Source organism: Ananas comosus, linkage group 16, assembly GCF_001540865.1.
Source record: "Ananas comosus cultivar F153 linkage group 16, ASM154086v1, whole genome shotgun sequence".
NCBI lineage: Eukaryota > Viridiplantae > Streptophyta > Magnoliopsida > Poales > Bromeliaceae > Ananas > Ananas comosus.
The window spans coordinates 6,533,078-6,557,258 of NC_033636.1; the positions used below are offsets into that span (position 1 = coordinate 6,533,078).

Below are 24,181 nucleotides of genomic sequence, written 5' to 3' on the forward strand. Positions count from 1 at the left end.
AAGCTTGAGAATCTATAGCTAGCTTGTGAACAGCCACTTCTGGATTAAGGCCCGGCATTTTTTTATAACTCCATGCCAAGCAATCTTTAAATTCTGTCAGCAATGTCTTTAGCTTCTCCTGTTCTTCTTCTGGAAGCAGTGCACTTATATAAGTAGGTCTGGGGGTCTTCTTCCGTCCCCAAATTTATCTCGAGAAGTTCATCTACAGTTGCTTGTCCCCCCATCTTCAAGCTCTTGAGGTGCATCTTTTGGTTCAAGAGATTTTTGTTCATCGACCAAATGTTCAGCAATATCCGCATTCGCATTGATCATATTACAGGTATAGATATCTTGATAAGTGGAACTTCTGTAATACCCTAGGCCTCTGGTATTGCTAGATTTGCCATTTGGGAGTATGGATCTTCTTTGCGGTGGATTCCACATTCGTTGGAAGAATTTGTGATTGGCCCAAGACCTCCTTGTGGGACAATCTAATTTGTGTATCATCTTTTTCAAGCTAGCTGAAAAATAATTCGGGATTTCTATATCCTTGTATATATCATCATCATAATCCTCCGATCTGATAACATCAGTAGATTTTTGATCGTCTGATTTATAAAAAAGGATTCCTTTTTTTACTGTCCTCCTTTTTTCAACATTTTCTTTCTTTGGTGGGACAAAGAAAGTTTTTAAATGATCTACAACAGAAACCTGTCTTGCAGGAATAAGTCTGTGGCATTTTTCAGGAATCTTGAGAATTGCCAATGTATCTTCTACCAGGTCAAAGGCTTTTGCAATCATTCTATCAGCCCTGACATAATCTGTAAAGTGATGTTCGTCTTCTAACGAGTTTTCGATTTCGAGGGTATTCCAATTGCTTGAAAGAAGCTTCATAGCCCAACATAACTCATCTTCATCGAGATCGGAGCTATCCGAGTCATTTCCGAAATGCGGCACTATTGACTCCCTCTTGATTTCGTCTACAAGTCTCTTCTCTTTAGAGGATTGTTCTCTCGTTATGCTACGATTTTCTTCTGTATCTTCTGATTCTATAAAATATCTTGCATCTTCATATCAAATTTCGTGAACTCCAAATGGCCGAATATCACCATCAATTCTATATTCCTCCCCATCTTTTATATATTTCAGGCACTGATGAAGGGTAGACGGAATTATGTGATATTTATGCAACCAAGGCCTTTCTAACAATGCTTTATAGGAAGTATCTGCGTTGATAACATAAAATTTTGCCTCAGTTTGCAGCTTCCCAAACCTTATCGGAAGCGTAATAGACCCAAGGGCCTTTTGACTGTGTTGGTTGAACCCTTGAATTACAACTTTTTCTGAGTTTAAATAGCCAACGTCCATTGCAAGACTCTTCAAGGTTCTTAAAGTCATTAGGTTCACAGACGACCCAGGGTCAATTAGAATTCGATTCATTCTTTCTCCATCACTTGTGCCAGTTACATATAACGACCGATTATGATGTGTTGTTCCCGTCAGTAAATCCTTCTCTGTAAAGGTGATATTGGCGGTGTGGACGAGGTATAATGCCTCCTTCATGCTTGTCTCGGCGAAGTATGCGTGAAAGGGCTCAGGATTTTGGAGAGCATAGATCAACACTTCTCTGAGTTCTTTGGACATCATGAAGGCATCATAAACACTCAGAAGTGCTGGTACTTTTCGTAGATGAGAGAGTACATTATACTCTATTTTTGTCAGCTTTGCTTGATTTGAAGAAGTTGGAAGTTCTTTGCTGACTTGAACTTCTCTATCTCTCTTCTTTTGCACTGGTTCTTGCCTTTTTGGTAGCACTTTTCCAGATCTTAATTTTATTTGTAGGGCATCTCCTTCATCATTCTCCGAATCAGTACTGATGTCGACTGCCCTACATATCTCATTTTCGAGCTTTCTTTGAGCTCTCACCTTCTTGAGAGCGGAGCATATCTATTATCATCCTTGTTTGAGAGCTCATATTTTTCACTGCAGTAGCAACACAGTCTAGATTTAACTTTAAAGAATGGACGTCTAGCTGCAGCCTCTTTACATCATTTCCTACTTCCAAGATACGAGTCTCCATTCTTTTTAATCTTGATTTTGGGAGGGAGGTTCGTATGCTAACCATGCACTGTCACCTTCTTCGTTTACCACTGCTGGTTGTTTACTTTTTCATCTCCGTTTGTTGACAGATTCCTCAGAGTGATCTTCAGAGATAGTAATTACTCTACAAGATTCTCTACTGAGAGTTTTCTCCTCCAACTCTTTTAGATGTTGGCAATTTATGTCAGTATGGCCATTAGCTCCGCAGAAGTTGCAGATAATAGGCTCATCCTCATCATATGGTAGGTATGTTCTCGGGGGTCTTATGCTCCTTGTGACTTGATTCTTCTTGAAGCCTTTACTGGTCGAGGGTTGCATTTGATCTCTCTTTGCATCTAGGTTATGCCCCCACTCCTGATGGTTTGGAGAAAATCGGAGTTGTGCTTCTCTTTGCTCCTTTTTCCAAACCTATTTCATACTTTGGTTTTCAATGAGTGGAGCTTTTCCTTTTCCTTCATAAACTTGCACGTCTTGGCACCGTGACCATTCTGTCACTTTTTCATCATCGATCTTGATACTTGGAGGCTTTCTCCTTTTCTCCACAGTCGAGTCTTTCTCTTGATTATCAGTTGACTGGTACCAGTTGGGGTTTAAAACTTGATTGTTTCTATTCTTTCGAGACAATTGTTGTTTCTCCCTTCGAATTGATAGATCTTGATCTTCTACAATCCTCAAGTTTCGAGCAGATACATTCTCTGTTGCTTGCCCCTGACTGGCATCGGGGTCCATCATTCTTTCAATGCGTTCCATTATCTCTTGTAGACGGTTGTTTTTTGGTGGTGGTCGAGCTCGTCGAGGGGCTGGAGCCATCAACCGCAACACCTGCTCAACCCTTGCTTCAAGCCCAATCACCATCTTCGCTATCTCTTTTTGTTCGACTCTTATATTAAAGAGCTTTTCGTTGACCGAGTCTAGTCTATAGTTTCTGGCCCCTTGTGTATATGCAGTTGAACCTTGCTCCTCTTTTTTCTTTCTTTCTAATTTTTGCAGAAATTCTTTCTCGCTATCACCTTCTTCAACATCATCATCGGCGTTGTCTTCTAATGTAGAAGTGAATTCGTCTTCACTATCCACATTATAGGCTGAGGTGGTTCTGCATACTTTCGTACATACTTCTCGCCAGAAGTTTTTTGCCTCCTCATAAATCTTATTCTCTATCTCTTCAAATTCGTCTTCTAAATTTATATAGACCTTTTTATTGGGTGGAAGGGGAGGCTCAGCATATTTTCTAAATCTGACACCCTTATCAATCTTTCGTATCGGGATGGTCGTGCCGTCCATTGCTTCGATTACGAAGTCTTTGATTAAAACTGTCTCTCTTTTTTTCTATATGTAGTCTTCTAGGGAATCAATATACTCTTCAAGCTCCGTCTTCTTAGACTTGTACGGCTCCGGATCTACAGGCCTTTTAATCTTCTTTTTCTTGATTACTTTCCGATTCGATAGAGTAGGAGGATTATATGGTTTGGAAGATGATGAAGGCTGATCCTCTAGTGGCATTGGTTGCACTTTTGGATTCAACGGGCCTCGCCATATAATTCATTGGGTTTCTTTCAATTGTTTGAGCATTTTTCGAGTCTTCTTAGTCAAAAAGGTGTTCCAAAACTCAAACGAAAAAGAGTTATCGAACCCTACTGCTTCTTCGGTCCCCGTACTAATTGATTGGTTTCTTCCACTTGTGGCTCCATCAGGACTGAACGTGAGAGAGTAATAGCACCAGTTTTATATTGCTTCTCAACCCAGTCTTTAAACACCCAGCAATCTTCAGTAGGGTGACTGACCATTCTGTGATAGAGACAATAATTTGTGTCATCGGTTTTGCCAACATCTTCTGGCCTCTTTGGCTCCGGTAGCTGCAGGCCGCTTTTAATAGCATCATTGAATATTTTCTTCACTTTGTCTCTTTTAAAGGAGTAGACTTTATTCTCTCTCCTCTATGGTCATTCTATAGTTATCTCCGCCTAGCGTTGGTTTGGATGTCGGCCCAACTTAAGCAGTGGACCTTTTTCCTTTTTCTACATTATTGGCATAGGTTGTTCTTGAACGGACGGTTTTGGTCTCGGCTTTCTTTCCATCTTCCCTTCGAGGTCTAGAAGGATAGAAACCCCCCGAAATTTGTGGATCAGTTTTTTCTAGCTTCGAGAAGTTCAATATAAGATCCTGAAACGTAGTACAATTGGTAGTGCAAAGGAACGGGGCCATCCAATTGTCTATATTCCCCTTAAGCAACTCTACCGCTTGAGATTGCTGTAGGGTTGTATCACACTTGATACTCAAATTTCGCCATCGAGTTATGTAGTCTAACACTGACTCATGCTTCTTACTTTTAGTTGCTGCCAGATCGGCTATTGAAATCTTATCGCTGACTGTAGCGAATTTTGCTCGAAAAACATTCTCCATTTCACTCCAAGTTTTGATTGAATCATCTTCGAGAGAATAATACCAGTCAAAAGCTATCTCGGTCAAGCTCTGAGGGAACTGGCGCAACAATAATGCATTGTTGCTTCCGATGTTACCACACGTGGCCCTGAAATGTGCCAAATGTTGGTCCGGATTGCCTACCCTATTAAATTGTTTGAATTTAGGAATGACATACCCTAAAGGGAATAGTATATCATCGTATTCCACGGGATATGGATGCCCCCTTCCTTTCTGTTTGGGTATTGACCTTGCCATTGACTCCTTCAGTTGAAGAGCAATGAGTTTTGATATTTCCTCTCTAGACATGGTATAGATGTCCTTCTGAGTTTGATGTATTGCGGTCATTTGATTTGTTCGGTTTTCTTCGGTTGATGGTGTGCATAAGTTCAAGGTCGGCGGCGTGACTTGAACTTCAGGACTGCGTAGTTGCACTCCCATGTGTGTCTGCATGTTGATGAACATCTCTAAGACCTAGTCTAACTTTCTATTCAGGTTTGATATGTCCTTGTCCTTTTCCTCCAGCTTCTTTCTCATTGAAGAGATTAGGAGATCTTTAGGGTCTCGGGGAAGAAAAGCTGGTTTCTCTTCATTCTCTTCTATGTCAAACGGATCAAGAGGTAAGCCAGTATTGGGGTGTTGAGGTAAGTCCGTGTTGGGATGTTCTCCTATCCCTTGAGAGGAACCACCTCTTCTTGTTTCAGAGGCCTTATTTCCTTTACGCAGGAGGGCGGCTTTCGTAGCCATCTTCCTCAGTGTCGGATTGCCATTATCATTATCTTCTTCTACGTGATTGACCATCCTTACTGTATGAATAGTCAACCTTTTGGAGCTTCCTTTTTGTTTCTCCGGATTATCAGATTGTATGACAGAGTCCTTCACCTTCCATTGCTTAGTAATTTTCTTATTCGGCTACAATGGTTGCTTTCGTCCCCTAATTGCAGATGTATTCTCTTCCTTGCAACGCCTTTTAACCTCTTTCAAGGCTTCATAAATGCGTTGGGATATAGTTGTTTCTTTATGTTTTGGCGAGACCCTGTTGACAGGTCGTGGGTTGTTCACCTCATTGAGGGGTCGTAGGTGGCCCATTTCCTTCTTAGGACGGAGGACAGCAGTGGGTGAATTCTTTTTAACAAACTTAAGTGGGGCGAACTTGTTATGCATGAGGCTTGCTGGTTCGATTACCACCTTGGCTGGCGATGGTGTTCTTGTATCTTTATTTTCCCTTATCTGTTGTCTCCTCAAGGAACGTCGAGTGTTTCTTTTAAAAGATTTTGATTTTAGATGAAGTGCCATCTCGGCCATTTCACCCGTAGAGGTCGTCAGTCTATCGAAGACTGATTTTCTTGATGCCTCCGGATTAATGGTTTTATGGTTGACAGGGGCCAATCTTTTAAAGACGGATGTCCTTGCAAGCTGGCCGTCAGAAAATTTGAGTCGACCCTCAATCACCATCCTTGTTGCAGCAGAGAGAACAACTAGTCGCTCTTTGACAGGCCTGCGAGGAGGATTTGGGATGATGACGTTTGGGCGCCTCCCACGTGATGGAAGACGAGAAATTGTACGGCTGTTGGGGGCCATAATAGCTTTGTCCTTGGAGTTCGTCGAAGTCCTGCCCCCACCAATTTGAGTGGCTGGCTGGGGCATGACAGTAGCTAAAATGTCCTCAGTGATGGTGCCGAACTGGATGGTGACACCGGCAGCCTCTATCTTCATCATAGAAGCGGGAAAGCGGATTTGTGCTGCATTGACCGTGGTATTGTTTGATGCCATTGCTCTGCATATATAAGACAACAGATGTCAGTAGTGCATATAAATATATTTTGGTCTTTTATCAGCATTTATTAATTAGGTCTCAAAAATGGAGGGTGAAGCCATGTCCCACTGGGCGTGCCATTTTGTCTGCCGCTAACGAACCGGCCCCGCCGTAGGTTGTTTCTAAGGCGAGTGGTCATTCATGGTACAGATTAAATTTGTTTAAATTTTATTTTTGAAATCAGGATTATAGGTTCATGGCTTTCAACAGACTCAAGAATCTGCTGTTAATTACCCACACTTTCAGTGTTAAGGAACCCTCGATTAAGAGACCGAATATAAATGCTGATAAAAGAGACCAAGCAGGCAAATAAAATTTTATTAATATGTTTTGCCGTGTACATGGCTAAAGCAGGGGCATTCCCCCACTGTACCTAAATTTTATAAGACTAGATACTCAATTTAGCGACTTGGTGGTCGATTGAAGTTTTGATGCTCAGTTTAATGACATGGCGGTCGGCTTAAGTTTGGTTTAACGACTTTGCAGTCGTTTGGATTGGTGTTTAGTTTAACGACTTTACGGTCGTTTGAATTTGGGTTTAGTTTAACGACTTTTCGGTCGTTTGAATTTGGGTTTAGTTTAACGACGTTTTGGTCGTTTGAATTGGGTTTAGTTTAACGACGTTTCGGTCGTTTGAATTTGGGTTTAGTTTAACGACTTTTCGGTCGTTTGAATTTGGGTTTAGTTTAGCGACTTTTCGGTCGTTTGAATTTGGGTTTAGTTTAGTGACGTTTCGGTCGTTTGAATTTGGGTTTAGTTTAGCTATGTTTCGGTCGTTTGAATTTGGGTTTAGTTTAACGACGTTTCGGTCGTTTGAATTTGGGTTTTGTTTAGCGACGTTTCGATCGATTTTAAATTGAATTGCTTAGTTTTGCGACATGGCGGTCGATTGAAGTTGAGGTGCTCAGTTTAGCGAAATAGCGGTCGAATGTTTAGTTTAACGACTTGACGGTCGTTTCTGAACTTGATTTGCTCAGTTTAGCGACTTGGCGGTCGAAAGGGTTTGGTTTGATTGCTCAGTTTAACGACTTGGCGGTCAAATATTTAGTTTAACGACTTGATGGTCATATCTTAATTTGATTTGCTCAGTTTAGCGACTTGATGGTCGACTGAAGTTGAGATGCTCAGTTTAGCGACATGGCGGTCGATTGAGTCGAATCTCATGAAATTGGTTCATGAAATTAATTCATGCTAGGAGCCCATTTGTAAAGTCCATTAAACTAATTGATAAAATTAGTTCATGATAGAGGCCATTTGGAGAGCCCATTAAGTTGGGTTTATAAAATTAATTTATGATAAGGAGCCATTTGGAAGGCTCGTTAGTTCATGAAATTAATTTATAACAAGGAGAGCCCATGAAATTAATTCATAGAATTAATTCGTGATAAGGGGCCTATTTGGCAAACCCATGAAATTAATTTGTAGAATTAATTCATGATAAGGGGTCCAGTTGGAAAGTTCATAAAATTAATTCACGATAAGAGGGCCTATTTGGAAAGCCTGTAAAATTAATTCATGATAAGAGGGTCCATTTGGAAAGCCCAAGAAATTAATTCATAGAATTAATTCATAATAAGGGCCTATTTGGAAAGCCCATGAAATTAATTTTTAGAATTAATTCATACTAAGGGGCCCATTTGGAAAGCCCATGAATTCGGTTTGGGTTGGAGGTATTTGGATGACATAGGTTTAGTAGATCTTGCTGAATTTTTATTTGTGGGCTTTAGATTTTGCATCTTTATTTGTGGACTTTGGATTTTGAATCTTTATTTGTGGACTTTGGGTTTTGAATCTTTATTTGTGGACTTTGGGTTTTGAATCTTTATTTGTGGACTTTGGGTTTTGGATCTTTATTTGTGGACTTTGTGGACTTTGGGTTTTGGATCTTATTTATAGGTTTTGGGCTTTGGGTTGAGGAATTTATTCATATGGGTTTTTTATTGGTTTTGGATCCAAATCTGCATGTGGGTTGAGATTGGTTTCGGGCTTTACAGGTTCTTGGCCTTGGACTCGAATCTGCATGTGGATTTGGATTGGTTTTGGACTTTACATTGTTCTGGCCTTGGACCCGAATCCGCATGTGATTGAAATTAAGGCCTTGACCGAACTGCATGGCTGAATTGTTTTGGACTTTAAGTTCCTGGACATTGTGGACCACGAAATTGCATGTGGGCCTGCCATGTGGGCTTGTGCTTTATTTTTATTCTGCTTATGAAGATTTGTTCATCTTTGGCCCATGATGATTGAAACATTTTAAAAATTAAAATAAACAAGATCCAACTCCTCAAATTGTTTCTTTTCTTTTTTTTTTTTTTTTTTTGACTGCAGGGAGAGAGTTTTTTTTTATTTTTCTTTTGCCATTTTTTTTTTTTTGTTGGTTCTTCTTTTCTTTTCCTTTTTTTTTTTTTTTTTTCTCTCTTTCTTTGTGTTGACTGCCAAAGAGAGAGAGAGAAGGGAGGGGGTACCCAAAACTATCTTTTGTATTTTTTTTTTCTTTCTTCTGCTCTTTTTTTTTTTGTTCGTTACTTCTTTTCTTTTTTTTTTAATATTTCATCGTTCGCCGTCTTTTCTTTTTTTTAACTTTTTTTTTTCTTTCTTTTTTTTTTGGCCAATTTGCATAAAAAATCTACAAATTTTGAGCTTTTGCAAAACTAGGCCATTTTTTTCAATTTTGCAGATTCGGGCTGGATTTTGCGCCATCGGACGAAAATACCCTTATTTCTTTTCTTTCTCTCTCTTTTATTTTCCTCTCTCTTCTTTTCCTTTCCTTTGCTATTTTTTTTCTTCCGCCACCTGCAGCTGCGCCCTCTGCTGCACCCCCGCCGCCGCCACCGTGCTCGCGTTCGCCTACCTCTACTACCAGCCCGGCCTTCCCTCATTCATCCTCTTCGTCCGACCCAACCGCGCCTGGATTTTCCCCCGATCCTTCCACCCGCGACGCTGTCGCCACCCGCGCTGTTGCCGTTGCCGCCACCCGCGTCGTTGCCGTTGCCACATCCCGCCTTCTCCGCTCCGCCGCGCCGCGCTGCCGCCGCCGCCGAGGAAACGCATCCAACACGATGCCGCGGCCGCCACCTGCGCCGCTGCCGCCACCCGCGCCGCTGCCGCCACCCGCGCCGTTGTTGCTGCCGCATCCCATCTTCTCCGCTCTGCCGCGCCACGCTCCGCTGCCGCTGCCGCCAGGGGCCCGTATCCTACCTTCTTCGTAGGGCTTCAGGGGGGAGGAGAAGAAAGAAGGAGAAAGAAAAAAAATTGTGTAAATTAGAGGCAGAAGAAAAAAAAAATAATGTAAATTTCATCCAAATGGTGTAAAATTGGGCGAAAAATTGGGCCAATTTTGATGAGAATTGCACAATTTTGCACCATTTTGCTCAATTTTGCACTATTTCGTCCAAAATTGTACAATTTTTCTTTCTCCTCCTCTTCCTCTTCCTTCTTCCTTTTTACACCATTACATCATTTTTTACACCTTAAAAAATTACATTTTTTGGACGCTCTCATCTCCCTCTTCGGAGAGTAGGACTCGGACGGCGATCTTGAGGTGGGCGAGGTCGCGTCCCGCATCGCCCAGCTCTACTACGGCCAGTACCGCCGCACCAGTGACTCCTCCTACCTCGCCGAGGCCTTTGTCTTCTACGAGGCCATCCTCGACCGTGAGTACCTCCGCGCCGTTGTCGCCGCTGTCGAGGTCGCACTCGCGCACAACCAGATCTGCCTCCTCGTAAGGTTCCATAACACGGGGCGATCCTCGGGCAGCGCGGCGCGGCGCCATCGCGGAGGCGAGACCCAGAGCAAGCCCTAGGCGTGCGGCGCGGAACTCGTCGGGGGTGAGATCGGAATAGGAGGGGGAAAAGGACGAAGAAGAGGAGAAGAGGGGAGAGAGGAGGAGGAGGAGGAGGAAAGAGAGGAGTTTGGGGAGGGGCGTTTTGGGAAGGGCCATGATTGGTGGGGGAAGGGGAGGGCACTGCGGAGGAGGAGAAAGCGGAAGAAAAAAATGGCNCTTTCCTTTGCTATTTTTTTTCTTCCGCCACCTGCAGCTGCGCCCTCTGCTGCACCGCCGCCGCCGCCACCGTGCTCGCGTTCGCCAACCTCTACTACCAGCCCCGCCTTCTCTCTTTCCTCCTCCTCTTCGTCTGACCCAACCGGGTCCGGATCTCCCCCCGATCCTTCCACCCGCGCCGCTGTCGCCACCCGCGCCGCTGTCGCCACCCGCGCCGTTGCCGTTGCCACATCCCACCTTCTTCGCTCCGCTGCCGTCGCCGCCAGGGGGGCGCATCCAACACGATGCTGCGGCCGCTACCTGCGCCGCTGCCGCCACCCGCTCCGCCGCGCCACGCTCCGCTGCCGCTGCCGCATCCCATCTTCTCCGCTCCGCCGCGCCACGCTCCGCTGCCGCTGCCGCTGCCGCCAGGGGCCCGTATCCCACCTTCGTAGGGCTTCAAGGAGGAAGAGAAGAAAGGAGGAAGAAGAGGAAGAAAAAAAATTGTGTAAATTGGAAGCAGAAGAAGAAAAAAAATAATGTAAATTTCATCCAAATGGTGTAAAATTGGGCAAAAAATTGGGCCAATTTTGATGAGAATTGCACAATTTTGCACAATTTTGCTCAATTTTGCACTATTTCGTCCAAAATTGTACAATTTTTTCTTCTCCTCCTCTTCCTCTTCCTTCTTCCTTTTTACACCATTACATCATTTTTTACACCTTAAAAAATTACATTTTTTGGACGCTCTCATCTCCTTCTTCGGAGAGTAGGACTCGGACGGCGATCTTGAGGTGGGCGAGGTCGCGTCCCTTATCGCCTAGCTCTACTACGGCCAGTACCGCCGCACCAGTGACTCCTCCTACCTCGCCGAGGCCTTCGTCTTCTACGAGGCCATCCTCGACCGTGAGTACCTCCGCGCTGTTGCCGCTGCTGTCGAGGTCGCACTCGCGCACAACCAGATCTGCCTCCACGTAAGGTTCCAGAACACGGGGTGATCCTCGGCGCAGCGCGGCGCGGCGCCGTCTCGAAGGCGAGACCTAGAGCGAGCCCTAGGCGTGCGGCGCGGAACTCGTCGGGGGTGAGATCGGAATAGAACGGGGAAAAGGACGAAGAAGAGGAGAAGAGGGGAGAGAGGAGGAGGAAAGAGAGGAGTTTGGGGAGGGGCGTTTTGGGAAGGGCCATGATTGGTGGGGGAAGGGAAGGGCACTGCGGAGGAGGAGAAGGCGGAAGAAAAAAATGGCAAAGGAAAAAAGAAGAGAGAAAAAAGAAGAGAGAAAAAAAAAGAATAAGGGCATTTTCGTCCGATGGCAAAAAATTCGGTCCGAATCTGCAAAATTGAAAAAGGTGACCCAGTTTTGCAAAAATTCAAAACTTGTGAATTTTTTATGCAAATTGGCCTTTTTTTTTTGTTGACTGTCAGAGAGGGAAAGGGAATAACTCCTTTTTTTTTGTGTTTGTCTTTTTTTTTTTTTGTTGGCTGCGAGAGAGAGAGAGGCCTCTCTCTCTTTCTGTACGAAACTGAGAGAGAGAGAGGGGGAGTGCCCTCCTTTTTTTTTTTCTTTTCTCATTTTTTTTTGTTTTTTTTATATGAAATTTCGTCTTGTTTTTTTTTATACGAAATGTATCACGTCGAGCAATACGATCGAATCGAATGAAGATGGCGAATCAAAACAGTACTCGTCTATTTTTTTTATTATTGTTTTTATCACGTTTTGTTAAAGTGCACGGGGTTTAATCGTGCCCAGCCTATCACGAAGATGGCCGCTCGATTAATCCCTTCGACCATGTCGAGCCTATCACGAATATGGCCGCACGGTTTATGTAGTAAAATAAACGGGCTTGATCGTGTCGAGCCTATCACGAAGATGGCCGCTCGATCAACCGTTTTGACCATGTCGAGCCTATCGCGAAGATAGCCGCATGGTTTTTGTAGCAAAATATCCGGTGCTCGATCAACAATTTCGACCATGTTGAGTCTATCGCGAAGATGGCCGCACGGTTTAGAGATTAACCATGCATACGCACGGCGGAAGTGACGATTTGATGTCAGATTTGATCGGTTCGAAACCTATCACGAAGATAGTCGGGTTGATCAAACTAACAAAAAAATCGCACTTACGCTTTTCGTAGGCATGCACATCTCTTGTTGTTGTAGAAGTCATTGTGGTTGTCGTTGTCGCCGAAGTCTCCTTTTTTTTTGTGTGGTACGGACGAAAAGTGGAGGGGTGCACTTGGCACCCCCTCTGCCAGCAAGACCAAAAAGGGGCTCCCCCTTTGGTACTTGTACACGAGAGAGAGAGGGAGAGTATATAAAAAAACTTTTTTTTTTCTTCACCTTTTTTCTTTTCTTTCTTCTTCTATTCTTCTTTTTTTCTTCTGTTTTCGGTTCTCTTTTTTCTCTTCTTTTTTTTTTAAATTTTTAAGAGGCCCCCTTATATTAAGCCTCTAATGGCTTATGCTTTTTTTTGGAAAAATTTCAAAAGGAAGGATACCTTGGTTATACAAGGTATAGATTTTTTTTTCCTTTTCCTTTCTTTTTTTTTGGAAATAGGAGGCGGGATATTTTTTTTTTCTTTTTTTTTTTTAATTTCTTCCTCGTTTATTATATTTTTTTTATTTTTTATTTTTTTATTTTTTTCCATTTTTTTTTTTTACTCAAACACCTTGTCGGCATGGTATGGCACGGTGGTGATGTCCTATGACAACAGTACTTAAATCCTTGCTTTGAACTAATGGTCTCACGAATGTGAAACCGTTAATTATGTCCTTTTCCCAGTTCGTTATTTTTGTTTAGGTATTTGCTATTTAAACTGGGCAAGAGTCAAGGAATTCTTCTATTAAGACTAAGAAATGAAAAATGGAGGTGCTAATACATTCCAAATTTGATTTCAGGTGTTACAACCCTTCTCTTGACCATCAATGAAAGACTGAAGCTCCTAGATGAACAAAATACAGATGAATCTGAGAGTGAAATAGAAGCTTTAGGGCTAATCGGAGCAAGTAAGTTACTAAGATGAAGTTCTTGTCTCAGAAAAGTTCAATTCTAAAATGACTGTTCAGTTGTGAGTTCTCTTTTCAAGTACATTTTTTTTCCCTGATGAATAATTACTTTATAGTTATTGGCCTGCTCTCAGATTTGACCTTCTAGTTTTTCCGTAGTTTTTCTAATTCGAGTTCACGCAACTTCGTAAGTTTACCTTTCTAACCGGCTTTTAATTTGACAGCTCCATTGCATTTTCTCACTGATATTATAAAGATCCTGGTGTTTCTATGTTTGTTCTTGATGGTTTCTTTTTAGGTTATGATGCTAACATTTGATCTTTTTTAATGATCTTTTTTTTATTTTGCCATTTTATTAAGACGTTTGAGAAAACAAATTCGATAGTTAAAAAGGCCAGCTTGATTTCCATATAATTGTACGTTGTTTCTCTCTTATTATTGCGAATTTTAACCTCTAGCCAAACCAAAATGAGGTTTTTATACATAATGCAGTTAGGGAGGGTATTTCAGTTTTTATTTCTCTCCTATTTTTAGTTACATTCAAATAGAATATTTATATATAGCTTTCAATCTTCTTATTTATGTTCTTGATGTCTCTAGCAAATCAAGGAGCAAATCTATTACTTACGAGCACTCTGAATGTAGCAAGACATGTTATAGACTTATCCTTTGATCGCCAATGCAGAGGTAAACAGCTGGTAAGGACACTGTAACTTTGTTTTTTTTGTTTTTTCCTTTTCTTGAACTGTATTTCTTTTATTTTAGCTAATTTTAGACGACATTTAATCTTGTGAATATTGTGTTGGCACTAAATATTTGGAATTAATTGCAGCTTCTGTTGTAAATACAAACATGATCAACTAAATTTGCATTTTTGGTTCAATTGTGTAAAAATATTGAATATCAAAGCTGAGTCTGACAGCTGTGCATTAACATAACTAGATGGTTATGTGCTGACTTATGAATGAATGAGGTAAATCTGACATTTTGACGATATCTAACATGACGGATCTGACTTAACTAGTTATCATCCTGGTATATTGGGCAATCTTTAATAATATGCTTATTTTACAATTGGGTTGGGTTGAATATGATTAGGCTTGTTGCGGGGGTTGCATTTGGTTGCGATTTTTGTTGATTCACTTAAGCTGGGCTTTAAACTTGACTGCTAATGCATAATTATGGCTTTTACTTATAATTAGCGCACATGCACATGCCAGCACGCACATGCACATGCCAGCACACACATGCGCACATTTTTGCAGCGATAGTAAGGATCATATATTTATTGTAGTACTAACACCAAGGTACTAAAGTTAAAACTGTCGAGTATAATATTTTTAAAGATCTGTAAACATGATCAAGATCATTTGAACTGGCTGATCTGTAAACATGATCAAGATCATTTGAACTGGCTGTGTATGAATGGACAGCGAACACAAAAATGAGAATTGATTATATATGTATTGCTATAGCCACACTCAATTAAATGGCCCAGGCAACTGTGTGTCGATGAAAGAGTTTTACCATGAGAAGATGGCAATATAAGAATAGTCTGCTATTCTTATTCAAAAGTTTCTTTTTTTTCTTTTAGAGAGAGAAAAGGGTAGCATGCTACCCACTCTGTTATTTATTTATTTTTTTTAGAAATGAACATAGCTAGAAAATGTGAAGCACATAGGCTTCGGACTTGTGACCTCAGATACCAACCATCAAGCTCTTTGCCCTTACGCTAGGGACGGTCGGTCTTACTCAAAAGTTTCTATCCTGTGTTTAGTGTGTCAATTCTTCAGCAAGTGCTAGTATTGTGATAGCACTGGTGAGAGCAATAATACAATTACATTATGGCCAGTCGATTAACACTTTGGACTACTTGGTTTCTTTCTTCTTCCTCTTCTTCCTTTTTTTTGAGCCAATTAACTTGTTATTTTGTGGTAATCTGTTTTTTTGGTACTATTTCGCTGCCTCATTTTATTTTGAGTTTATTTATGGGAGTTAACTCAGTTATTATTAGGCTGCTTTACTTGCCCTTGGAAGTATTTGTGGGGCCGATCGGCTGGAAGACAAAATTATGCTGAATAATAGAGCAGAGGAGCAACTCAGGAGCTTGGTTTATGCAGTGGCGGCAGATAGTCCGAAACTGACCCCATCTGTGAGTTACTTACACAACTATTTGTACTTTCTATATGTCATTTTCTCTACATCCCTGATAAGTGGTAACACAGATGTTGTTAAGCATTGATAGCTGGTAAATTAATGTCGGGATGGGGATAAGCCGCATAGTATTACTAATTTTCAAGCTTTACAAAAATTTGGGGCTAATGGTAAATTTACTATTGGTTTAGTCCTCTGAAGTTTGAACCATGATTCCAATTTCATCCTCGAAGTTTCAACCTCGTCGCTGAAGTTTCATCTCTGCTTTTTGTCCCTGAAGTTTGACCTTGATTTCAATTTGGTCCTGAAGGTTTTTGTTTTAAGAGAGGAAACTGTAAAAATGGTGTGGATGTGCCGCTTCATCAGATGTGCTGACAGCTAGAAGGACCTAACTCTTATGAAGATCAAACTTCAAGTACAAATTGTTACAATCAATACTATGGCGATGAAATTGAAATCAGGGTCAAGTTTCAGGGAATAAATTTGTGATCGATGCCTTCCTTTTCTCTCCTATTCATAAAGTCTAATTGGGTTGGCAGGGCCTGCTTCTCTCTGTCCTCCGACAAGAACCAGAAGTACGAATAGCTGTAAGTGGATGCTCATGAATCTCTCTCTTCCTCTCTCTCTACCTCACGTAAATATTTCTGATGTTAATATTCGTCAGGCCATTTTGCAGCAAAAGTCCACTTGTTCCTACATTTTGAAAACTTCGATTGACCTTTTTGTCATTTTTTACTTCAAACCAAACTCTTTTTTTTTTTCCTGGATGAAGCTCTCGTGCATACATTTATCATGTGAATGCTAGGGTATTTCAGTTTGTCAAGCAATTGTTTGATTCAGAAGCATAAAACAAAGAAAGGGTGAATCGAAATTGCAGAATGGAAGGGGAGGAAATTTTTTATTTTTTTTTTAATTCTCTTTTGCGAAAACCTATTTGTTTGTTTGAAGTATTGATCTATAGCAACCTATATATAGTGTTTGGAAAATGTAAATATTCTCAGTGATCATCTTAACTTTAGCCGTTGGATAACTGGGATCATACTCTGCTGTTAATCAAATTTGAGTCAATCTTTAAACTCAGCCACTACGTAAATTTGAATGTTTTCAGTTCATGGTTTCGCATGCAATAGTGGTTGTTGATATTTAATTTGTCTATCTGTTGCCTCTTCAAAGTATTCACCGCCAAGTCAAGTTCCACTTACTCTAAAGCTTAGTGAGAACTTTTGTCACGCCCCGAGACCGCTACCAATTTGGTCCGATCCGGGCGCGTCGAACAGACGCCGGACGGACAGCACCTCCCCTGTCCGCCCAAGGCTAAACAACAGGATCATGCACNCTTCATAATTTTAGAAGTCCGGTACCTTACAACTTTCAAGTTAAAAACTGCAGCTGAGATGCATAATTAAATACTCACAGGGTTACAGACTGACAGCCGCAATGGTGGTGCGTCAATGGTGTCTGCGAGAAGTTTGTTCGAATCAGGAGATTATCTCTATCGTGACCGATCAAAAGATTGAGGCGACAAAAAATGGTTTGTTCATTTCCAGTTCTAACTTCAGTTGTTCTGAAATTCACAAATATCTAACCTGGATATTTGTTGAGATCCTGCATTTTTTTTTCCTCAATCTGTTATGTACGTTGATCTGAATTTGGCAGAATTATACGAACTACCTCTACCCTAGGTCATGAGTAAATATTTGTTTCTATTTTCTATCTCCCATATTCAGTAGTAGTTAATTTGATCGCTGATTTATTATTCTATAGGGATGGAAATGCGACATGACTGTTGCGTGGCAATCAGCAAGGCTCTATCAACTTCTCCTTTGCTTTGTGACGCTACTATTGCTGGAATTGCAGAGAAGGTATAGCTTTATATTCAATCTTTGAGCTTGCCAAATTAATTTTTCGGCTACTAGTCGGTACAGTGAGTCGATTAATGATGCTTCACGTGAAAACAGCGGGACAATCGGAGATAGATCGAGGCAATGACATACATATTTTTTAATTCTTTTCAGTTGCAGGAAGCTGTGAGAAGGGGCCCTTACCTTGCTAAAAAGCACACAGAAGAAGCTCAACCAATTGTCGTCACTGCCGAGAGATTTTGAGCTGGTCATGTATTTTACGACTGTTCTATAGATTACTTTTTTCGGATTGAAATGCACAGAACTAACTAGATGAACTTCGAATCATTTGGAAACTGAATGCTGGGCCTCGAAAGCTTCGATTTTATCATTCTCTGTCTGAATTCATTTGATATGATTTAATGGCTCTGGGAAAGGGCTTTTTTTGCAAATGCCCCCCTAAAAAAAATTTATTTTAAAAATAGCCTTGTCAAAATTTAATTTGCAAAAATAGCTCTGGCCCTACCATGCAGGCGCCACGTCAGCGCCACGCTGGCAGGATTTGGGCCAGTGTGTTAAGTTGAACACGGTAAATCATTCACCGTATTTCATATTTATATTCATTTTCTTCTCTTTTAGGGATGTCAACGGATCGGGTTTGGATCGGATTTTCAAAAATCCGAATCCGAATCCGAAAATCAAATTAAAACCCGAACCCGCCGGACTCGGATTCGTGTTCGGATTTTAATTAATTTTCGGATTCGATTTCGGGTTTTTAAAATTCCGATCCAAATCCGACCCATTGACATCCTTAAAAGATAAGAAAAAGAATATAAATATGAAACACGGTCATGTTTGAACACGGTGAATGGTTCATCGTATTCAACTTAACACACTGACTCCAGCCCTGCCCGTGTGGCGAGCTCTGCCCGTGTGGCGCTGACGTGGCGCCTGCGTGGCAGGGGCAGACCATTTTTGCAAATTAAATTTTGACAGGACTATTTTTAAAATAAAAATTTGTCAGGGGGCTAAATTGAAAAAAAGCCCTCTGAGAAATTATTGGCCGCTGTCGGTTCATCTGTACATCGGTGCACTGTATCTTTCATCTGTGCTCCAGTGCATCTCATACTAAATATGGGATTAAAAGTATGAGATGATGAAGGACGCGGCGCATAGGTTTGTTGCATTGGATGCACTCAACAATTTCTCATAATACAAATCAAATGAATGATTCGAAAGGCTGGCCAATAATTTTTTGAGTGTTTTTATAGTTGAAATCTGTATGAAACGGCTGAAAATAACATGGGGGTGTGATTCTATTAAGGACTAGTATAGGACTCGCGCTTCGCGACTGATAGATAATATTTCAGTAAATTAATATATATAATTTTTAAAATTTTAAAATTGAAAAAATTTATAATGAAAAATATAAAACAAACTTATATATCCTTTGTATATTATTAAAAGTCATTCGAAATCAAAATAGATATTTTTTATATTGTAAAAAAATTCAACTACTAAATAAATAATCTAATAATATTATTATATTATTATATAAATTAAATTTTTAAAAATTGTGTGGGTTCCACAACCCTCCAAAATAAGGTGAGGCTTTCTTTAGAATTACTAATTCATATATGTTTTGGGGACTAAAGTGAAAAGCATACAAAATTTAGGGATCAAAATTGGCATGAAAAAAAAGTTAAATAGCCGATAGTATGATAATTTCGATAATTCTAAAATATTTTTTAACGGTTGCTATTTTATCATGATGGAATTAAGAGGTTTGAAAGCTTAATGCAAAAAAAAAAAAGAAAAAAAGAAAACAAAATAAAAAATGGTGGAAAGTTTGGGCAGCACTAATCCTTAAAAAACTTGTGGGCCCCACACCCCCCTAATAAGGGGAGGTTTTATTTGGTTTTCAATTAGATGAAATTTTAATTTTATTATCTTGATAATTAAAAAATAGGGTTGAAGGGGAGGCCTTATTTGGGTTTTCAATTATATGAAATTTAATTTTTGTTATCTTTACAATTAAAAAATAAGGTTGATCTATACGATAAAATTTTACACTTGATATAGACAAAAATAAAAAAGAAAAGATGTTGATATTTAGCAGATGAAAATTTAATTTTGTTATATTGACTATTAAAAAATAAAATTGATCATGCGATAAAATTTTACAATTGATGTAGGCAAAAAATAAAAAAATGTTGAGAGAGAAAAAATAAAAAAAAATAAAGTAAGGGAGAGTGAGAGAGAAAAAAATAAAAAAAGAAAGTAAGAGAGAGATAGTGAGAGAGAGAAAATAAAAAAGAAAGTAAGAGAGAGAGAGAGAGAGAGTGAGAGAGAGGGGAAAAAATAAAAAAAGAAAGTAAGAGAGAGAGAAAAAGAGGGCCCCATCGAAACCCCCTGCCAAACGCGGGGAGGCTTTGGTTTAACCCGATTTTCATTATATTTATAGATATAAGTGTCATGACACGGAATCGTGCCGGAATCTTGCCAGCATGGTATGGCGTCGGACCATGTCGATGCGTGCCGATTACAAAAAATATATATGTGCTGACACATAATAGTATGCAATATTTATTTTTTTTAGTAACAAAATATTTTAGTTGTTTGTTATGTATTTTTATAAAATCTTCTGAACTTTATTGAAAAAATTACTTACTAATTTAAGAAATATATGGTTTTGAGCTATGCTATCGGCGTGAGGGTTTATATCGTGCCAATATCTTATTGGCACAATACGACGCGGTAAATAGTCTGTGCGGATGAATACTTAAATCATTAGATTTTATTTTATTCTACATGATTTTGGCCTTATCATAAGGATTATTAATAATTGGATAATAATTATTATTAATTTATTATTTATAATTAATTATTAATAATTTTTATTATTTATAATTAATTATTAATAATTTATTTATTCTTTATTTTTAAGTAATATTTTGATGTTAATTAATTAGATAATATAATTTTAATTTTAAATTATAACTCTTATTCTTCATGTTCCACTCTAACCATTCAAACACTATTTACCTTATTCCTAGGAACAACCCAATTTTCATTCAAATACAAAATTGGTTTAGTTCATGTTTATATCTGAACTTGTAACTATCCTTGAAATAAGCCGTTCTTATTTATATCCGAACCAAACGCAGCCTTAGTTTTTGCAAATCGACCCAGATAAACCTTATCAAATACCTCGATTGATTATTATTGTAAAGCTCGTTGGTGGCATGTCTTAAAAGAAATTTATAAAGCTTCAAAATAGACAAAAAAAAAAACTATTATTCTCTCATTATAGATAAAATAATATTAAAAGATAAAAAAAAAAAGATAACTTCCATTACTTTTTCTAGCGTTAAAATAAAAAAGATATGTTTTAAGTTGTTATGGAGCTTCATAAGATCAGATACAAGACATTGATCGAGAATGAGTTTAATAATTCCTCTTGAAAAGAAAAGTTTATCGAACCATTTAAAAAATTTTAGGAGATCTAATTACCAAAATTAAAAGTTTAGGAGCTTACTTGCGCTGTTAGGAAGCGAAAAGCTGATGAGTAGAGAGCTAGCGAGTTTTGCGAACTCGACTTCGCTCCTTATTTGATAGAAATCGAGAGGCCAATTCTCAACAACTTTGGTATAAAAACAAATATTGATGTCTATAACTTTTTCAAAGTCACAAATTCTACTGTTGGGATCTATACCTATAGAGAGAGAGAGAGTAAGGCTACGATACTCTTACGAGTATAAAGAGCTTCCTATTCATAAGTTATTTTCGATGATGGAGTTTCCGAATCGACGATCCACTACGTTAAATATGATCTAAAGTATTTAAAACTTATAAGAAATAAATTTCGTAATTTTTCGAAATTATAATAAAATCTATCAAGCGAATATAAAATGAACGGTCAAAATCGAATGACGTTCTAAAAATAGATGATCGGATCTTTCAATTTAAGATCGGAGTTATTGATATTTATTTAGGTAGTGAATAGTATTTTCTATCAAAAATTCAATCTATTCTGATTCTTTTACACTATTAAACTAGCAAGTATCTCATACCGGCTGTTAAAAATTGTCAATTTTGTGACCATTTGATCGTAAGGTAAATGATGTCGAAAAATTATAAAATTTGATTTCTAAAAGTTTTAAATATTCTAGATAATGTTTAACGATATGGATCGTCGATTCAGAATCTCTATTATCGGGAATGTAACATATCGAAACCCGAAAACGATATTCGAATTTTGACCAAATTGATTAAAGCGTCGAAAGAAAGCGATGAACAAGTTCCTCTTGCATTCCAACGAGTTGGGAAGGGGGAAAAATGAGTTAGAGAAGTGTTAGAATGGTTTTGGCGTCAACCGGCGCGAAGTTGAGCCGAATCGAAGTCAAACAGCAATCTGGAGCTGTTGTACCGGTACAAGGTTGTGGTTGTACCGGTACAACCACTGACCAGAGCTCCGACAGCTCTCGGTTTGTGCAGTCCAGGCCCTGTACCGGTACAAGGTCGCCTTGTACCGGTACAAGACCTGCGAAACCGAGAGACAGTAGCCTCGGGTTTGTGCAGTCCAAGCGCTGTACCGGTACAAGGAACCCTTGTACCGATACAAGACCTGCGAAACCGCGAGACAGCTCTCGGGTTTGGCTACTGCTCGGCATTGTACCGGTACAAGAACCCTTGTACCGGTACAAGAGGCCCCCGACAGCACAGTAAGGTCTGGTGCAAATAAGAAGAAACGGAGGGTTTAGTTGCAATTGTCACAACACTATAACACCCCAAACACCCCTCTCCCTCAGCAGCCACACACACACACTCCTCTCTCATTTTCTCTCCTCTCTCTCTCTAGAGAACTAAAAGAAGAAGAAGAAGGAGAAGGAGGAGGTGGTGAGGCTTGGGATTTTGGAGCTTTGGTGGTTCTCGGAGCTCTCCAACAAGAAGAAGCTTGCTAGGGCTTGGATAAAGGTGAGTTTAATCACTTATTTGAGTCTAGGGTTTGGACTTTAACCCAAAGTTTTAGGGTTTTGAGCTTGTTTCTAGATTTAGAAACCTTGAGGAGCTATGAAACCATGAAATCCGTGGTTTTCATGAAGCCCTCTCATGGTGGATCACTAGGGCTCAAAGTAGATGCCCTAGGGTTGGTTCAAATGGGTTAAGGAGGGTATTAGAAAGCTTCTAGGTTGATTCTAAGCTATCTTTTGCTTAGCAATGAGATCAATCTAGGGGATATGCCAAAATGACATTGTTAGGGTTTGAAAATTGGGGTTTTTGCCCTAGGAATTTTCGGGGACAAATTGAACCCGTAGAAACCTAATTGGGGGTGTCCTAAACGCGTTGGACAACTCCGTTTAAGCATTCGAAAATGTTGGAAAATAGTTCATCTACATAGGGCCTAATTGGCACTATTTTGGTTGTAGGCCACGAGTTCGACGTCCGTGTGGCGCACGAGACTTCACACCTTGCTTCTACTACCTCTCGAGGTGGGTGGTGCATTCCAAAGACATCGGAAATCCCTTTATGTCTAAGTGTCATATTTTGAGCATATGTGTCTATTCGAGCATTTTGCATAATAGGGTTCATTTATGAGTTTTTTATAGCATGACGTGAATTCAAATGCATGTTAAATAGTTGTGAGATCGTGAGAATGATAATCCCTATGTATGCATAAATGTGACAAGAATCTAGAAAAGTTAGTAAACAAAAGTGACACAATGACATAGAGTTAGCGAGTGACATGGACGAGTCTAGAACACTTAGTAAACAAGTGTGGCATTTGGCAAGAGAACAAGATCAAAGTATCTAGAAAACAAATGTGGTCTTTGACATGAGAATGAACGAGATAATTGACATTTTAACCTTAGAGTTAAGAGTCATTGAGCATAGTCTTCCTTAAAGTTAAGGAATGGATTGAACTTGGAATCCTCAAATGTAGGATTGATCGTACTCACATTAGTCCTTGCTCGAGGTTGTGGTAGCTCCCCCTCGGGTGATGTGCTCCGGAGTCGACATCACTGGGTTGTAGCGAGTATCTCCCCAGAGGGCGGCCCCATCGGGTTGTAGCGGGTATCTCCCTGATTATTGGGATTTTGAGTTGGTGAGTTTGTTGAGAGCGAAACCTACGGGTTAGCCAAGAGATTGGGTATTGACACTATGACCTTGCATTCATCATGAGCATTATATTGTGCATATCATTTTATATTGTTCAGGCATATTAGTGGCATTTGCTAGTTGGTTACTTACTTTTCTTTATTCTATTATGCCTGATTAGACCTAGTGGGATAGTCGGCGTGGTTGGTTGCCGAACCCACTGGGAACTTTGTTGTAGTTCTCACACCCCTATTTTCACAGAGCCGGGACCCAGCGAGCCGGCAGACGATCGCGGTAAGGGCATCGCGTCCTAGGTAGAGACCGCCCGAGACATTTATCTATTTAGTTGCATACCCCTTTTGTTATATATCATCTTTTGTACTTTGATGAATTAGTTGTTAAAGAAAAGAACTTGTATGACGTGAAAGATTATATTTAAATACTAGAGTGATATTTTGAGATCCTGTGGTGTAACAGAAAAGAAATGATGCAAAGTTGTAATAGATTCTATAAGTGTAGTTGTTTACTTTCGCTCTTGGCTATTGCTTGCCCTCGTGCAAGCCATTGTGTATGCTTCCGCTTATGCAATGTCTACATTCTATCTGTACCTGTTGTTGGGCCTTGGGCGGATAGGGGAGGCTCTATCCGCTCGGCGTCTGTATCACGCTCTCGAACCGGCCAAATAGGATCGGGTTCAGGGCGTGACAGGGAATGACTTATGAGTACGAAGGCGAATGTACTCATAAGAGTATAGTAGCCGGACCCTATATATATATTGGTCTATCGACAGAC

General features: G+C 40.0%; 1 protein-coding gene across 3 annotated transcripts in view; it reads left to right on the forward strand.

Annotated features, from left to right (window-relative positions):
• The window catches only part of LOC109721880, a 48,917-nt gene extending 31,233 nt beyond the window's left edge, over positions 1-17,684 (forward strand). For 2 of the 3 annotated variants that reach the window (XM_020249686.1, XM_020249689.1), the window contains 7 exons: positions 13,188-13,295; positions 13,896-13,993; positions 15,310-15,447; positions 15,989-16,036; positions 16,866-16,980; positions 17,214-17,311; positions 17,465-17,684. In XM_020249686.1, the coding sequence (XP_020105275.1) occupies positions 13,188-13,295; positions 13,896-13,993; positions 15,310-15,447; positions 15,989-16,036; positions 16,866-16,980; positions 17,214-17,311; positions 17,465-17,554 (695 nt within the window). In that variant the 3' untranslated portion in view covers positions 17,555-17,684. The remainder of the gene's footprint in view (positions 1-13,187; positions 13,296-13,895; positions 13,994-15,309; positions 15,448-15,988; positions 16,037-16,865; positions 16,981-17,213; positions 17,312-17,464) is intronic. The other variant, XM_020249687.1, reaches the window with a different exon arrangement.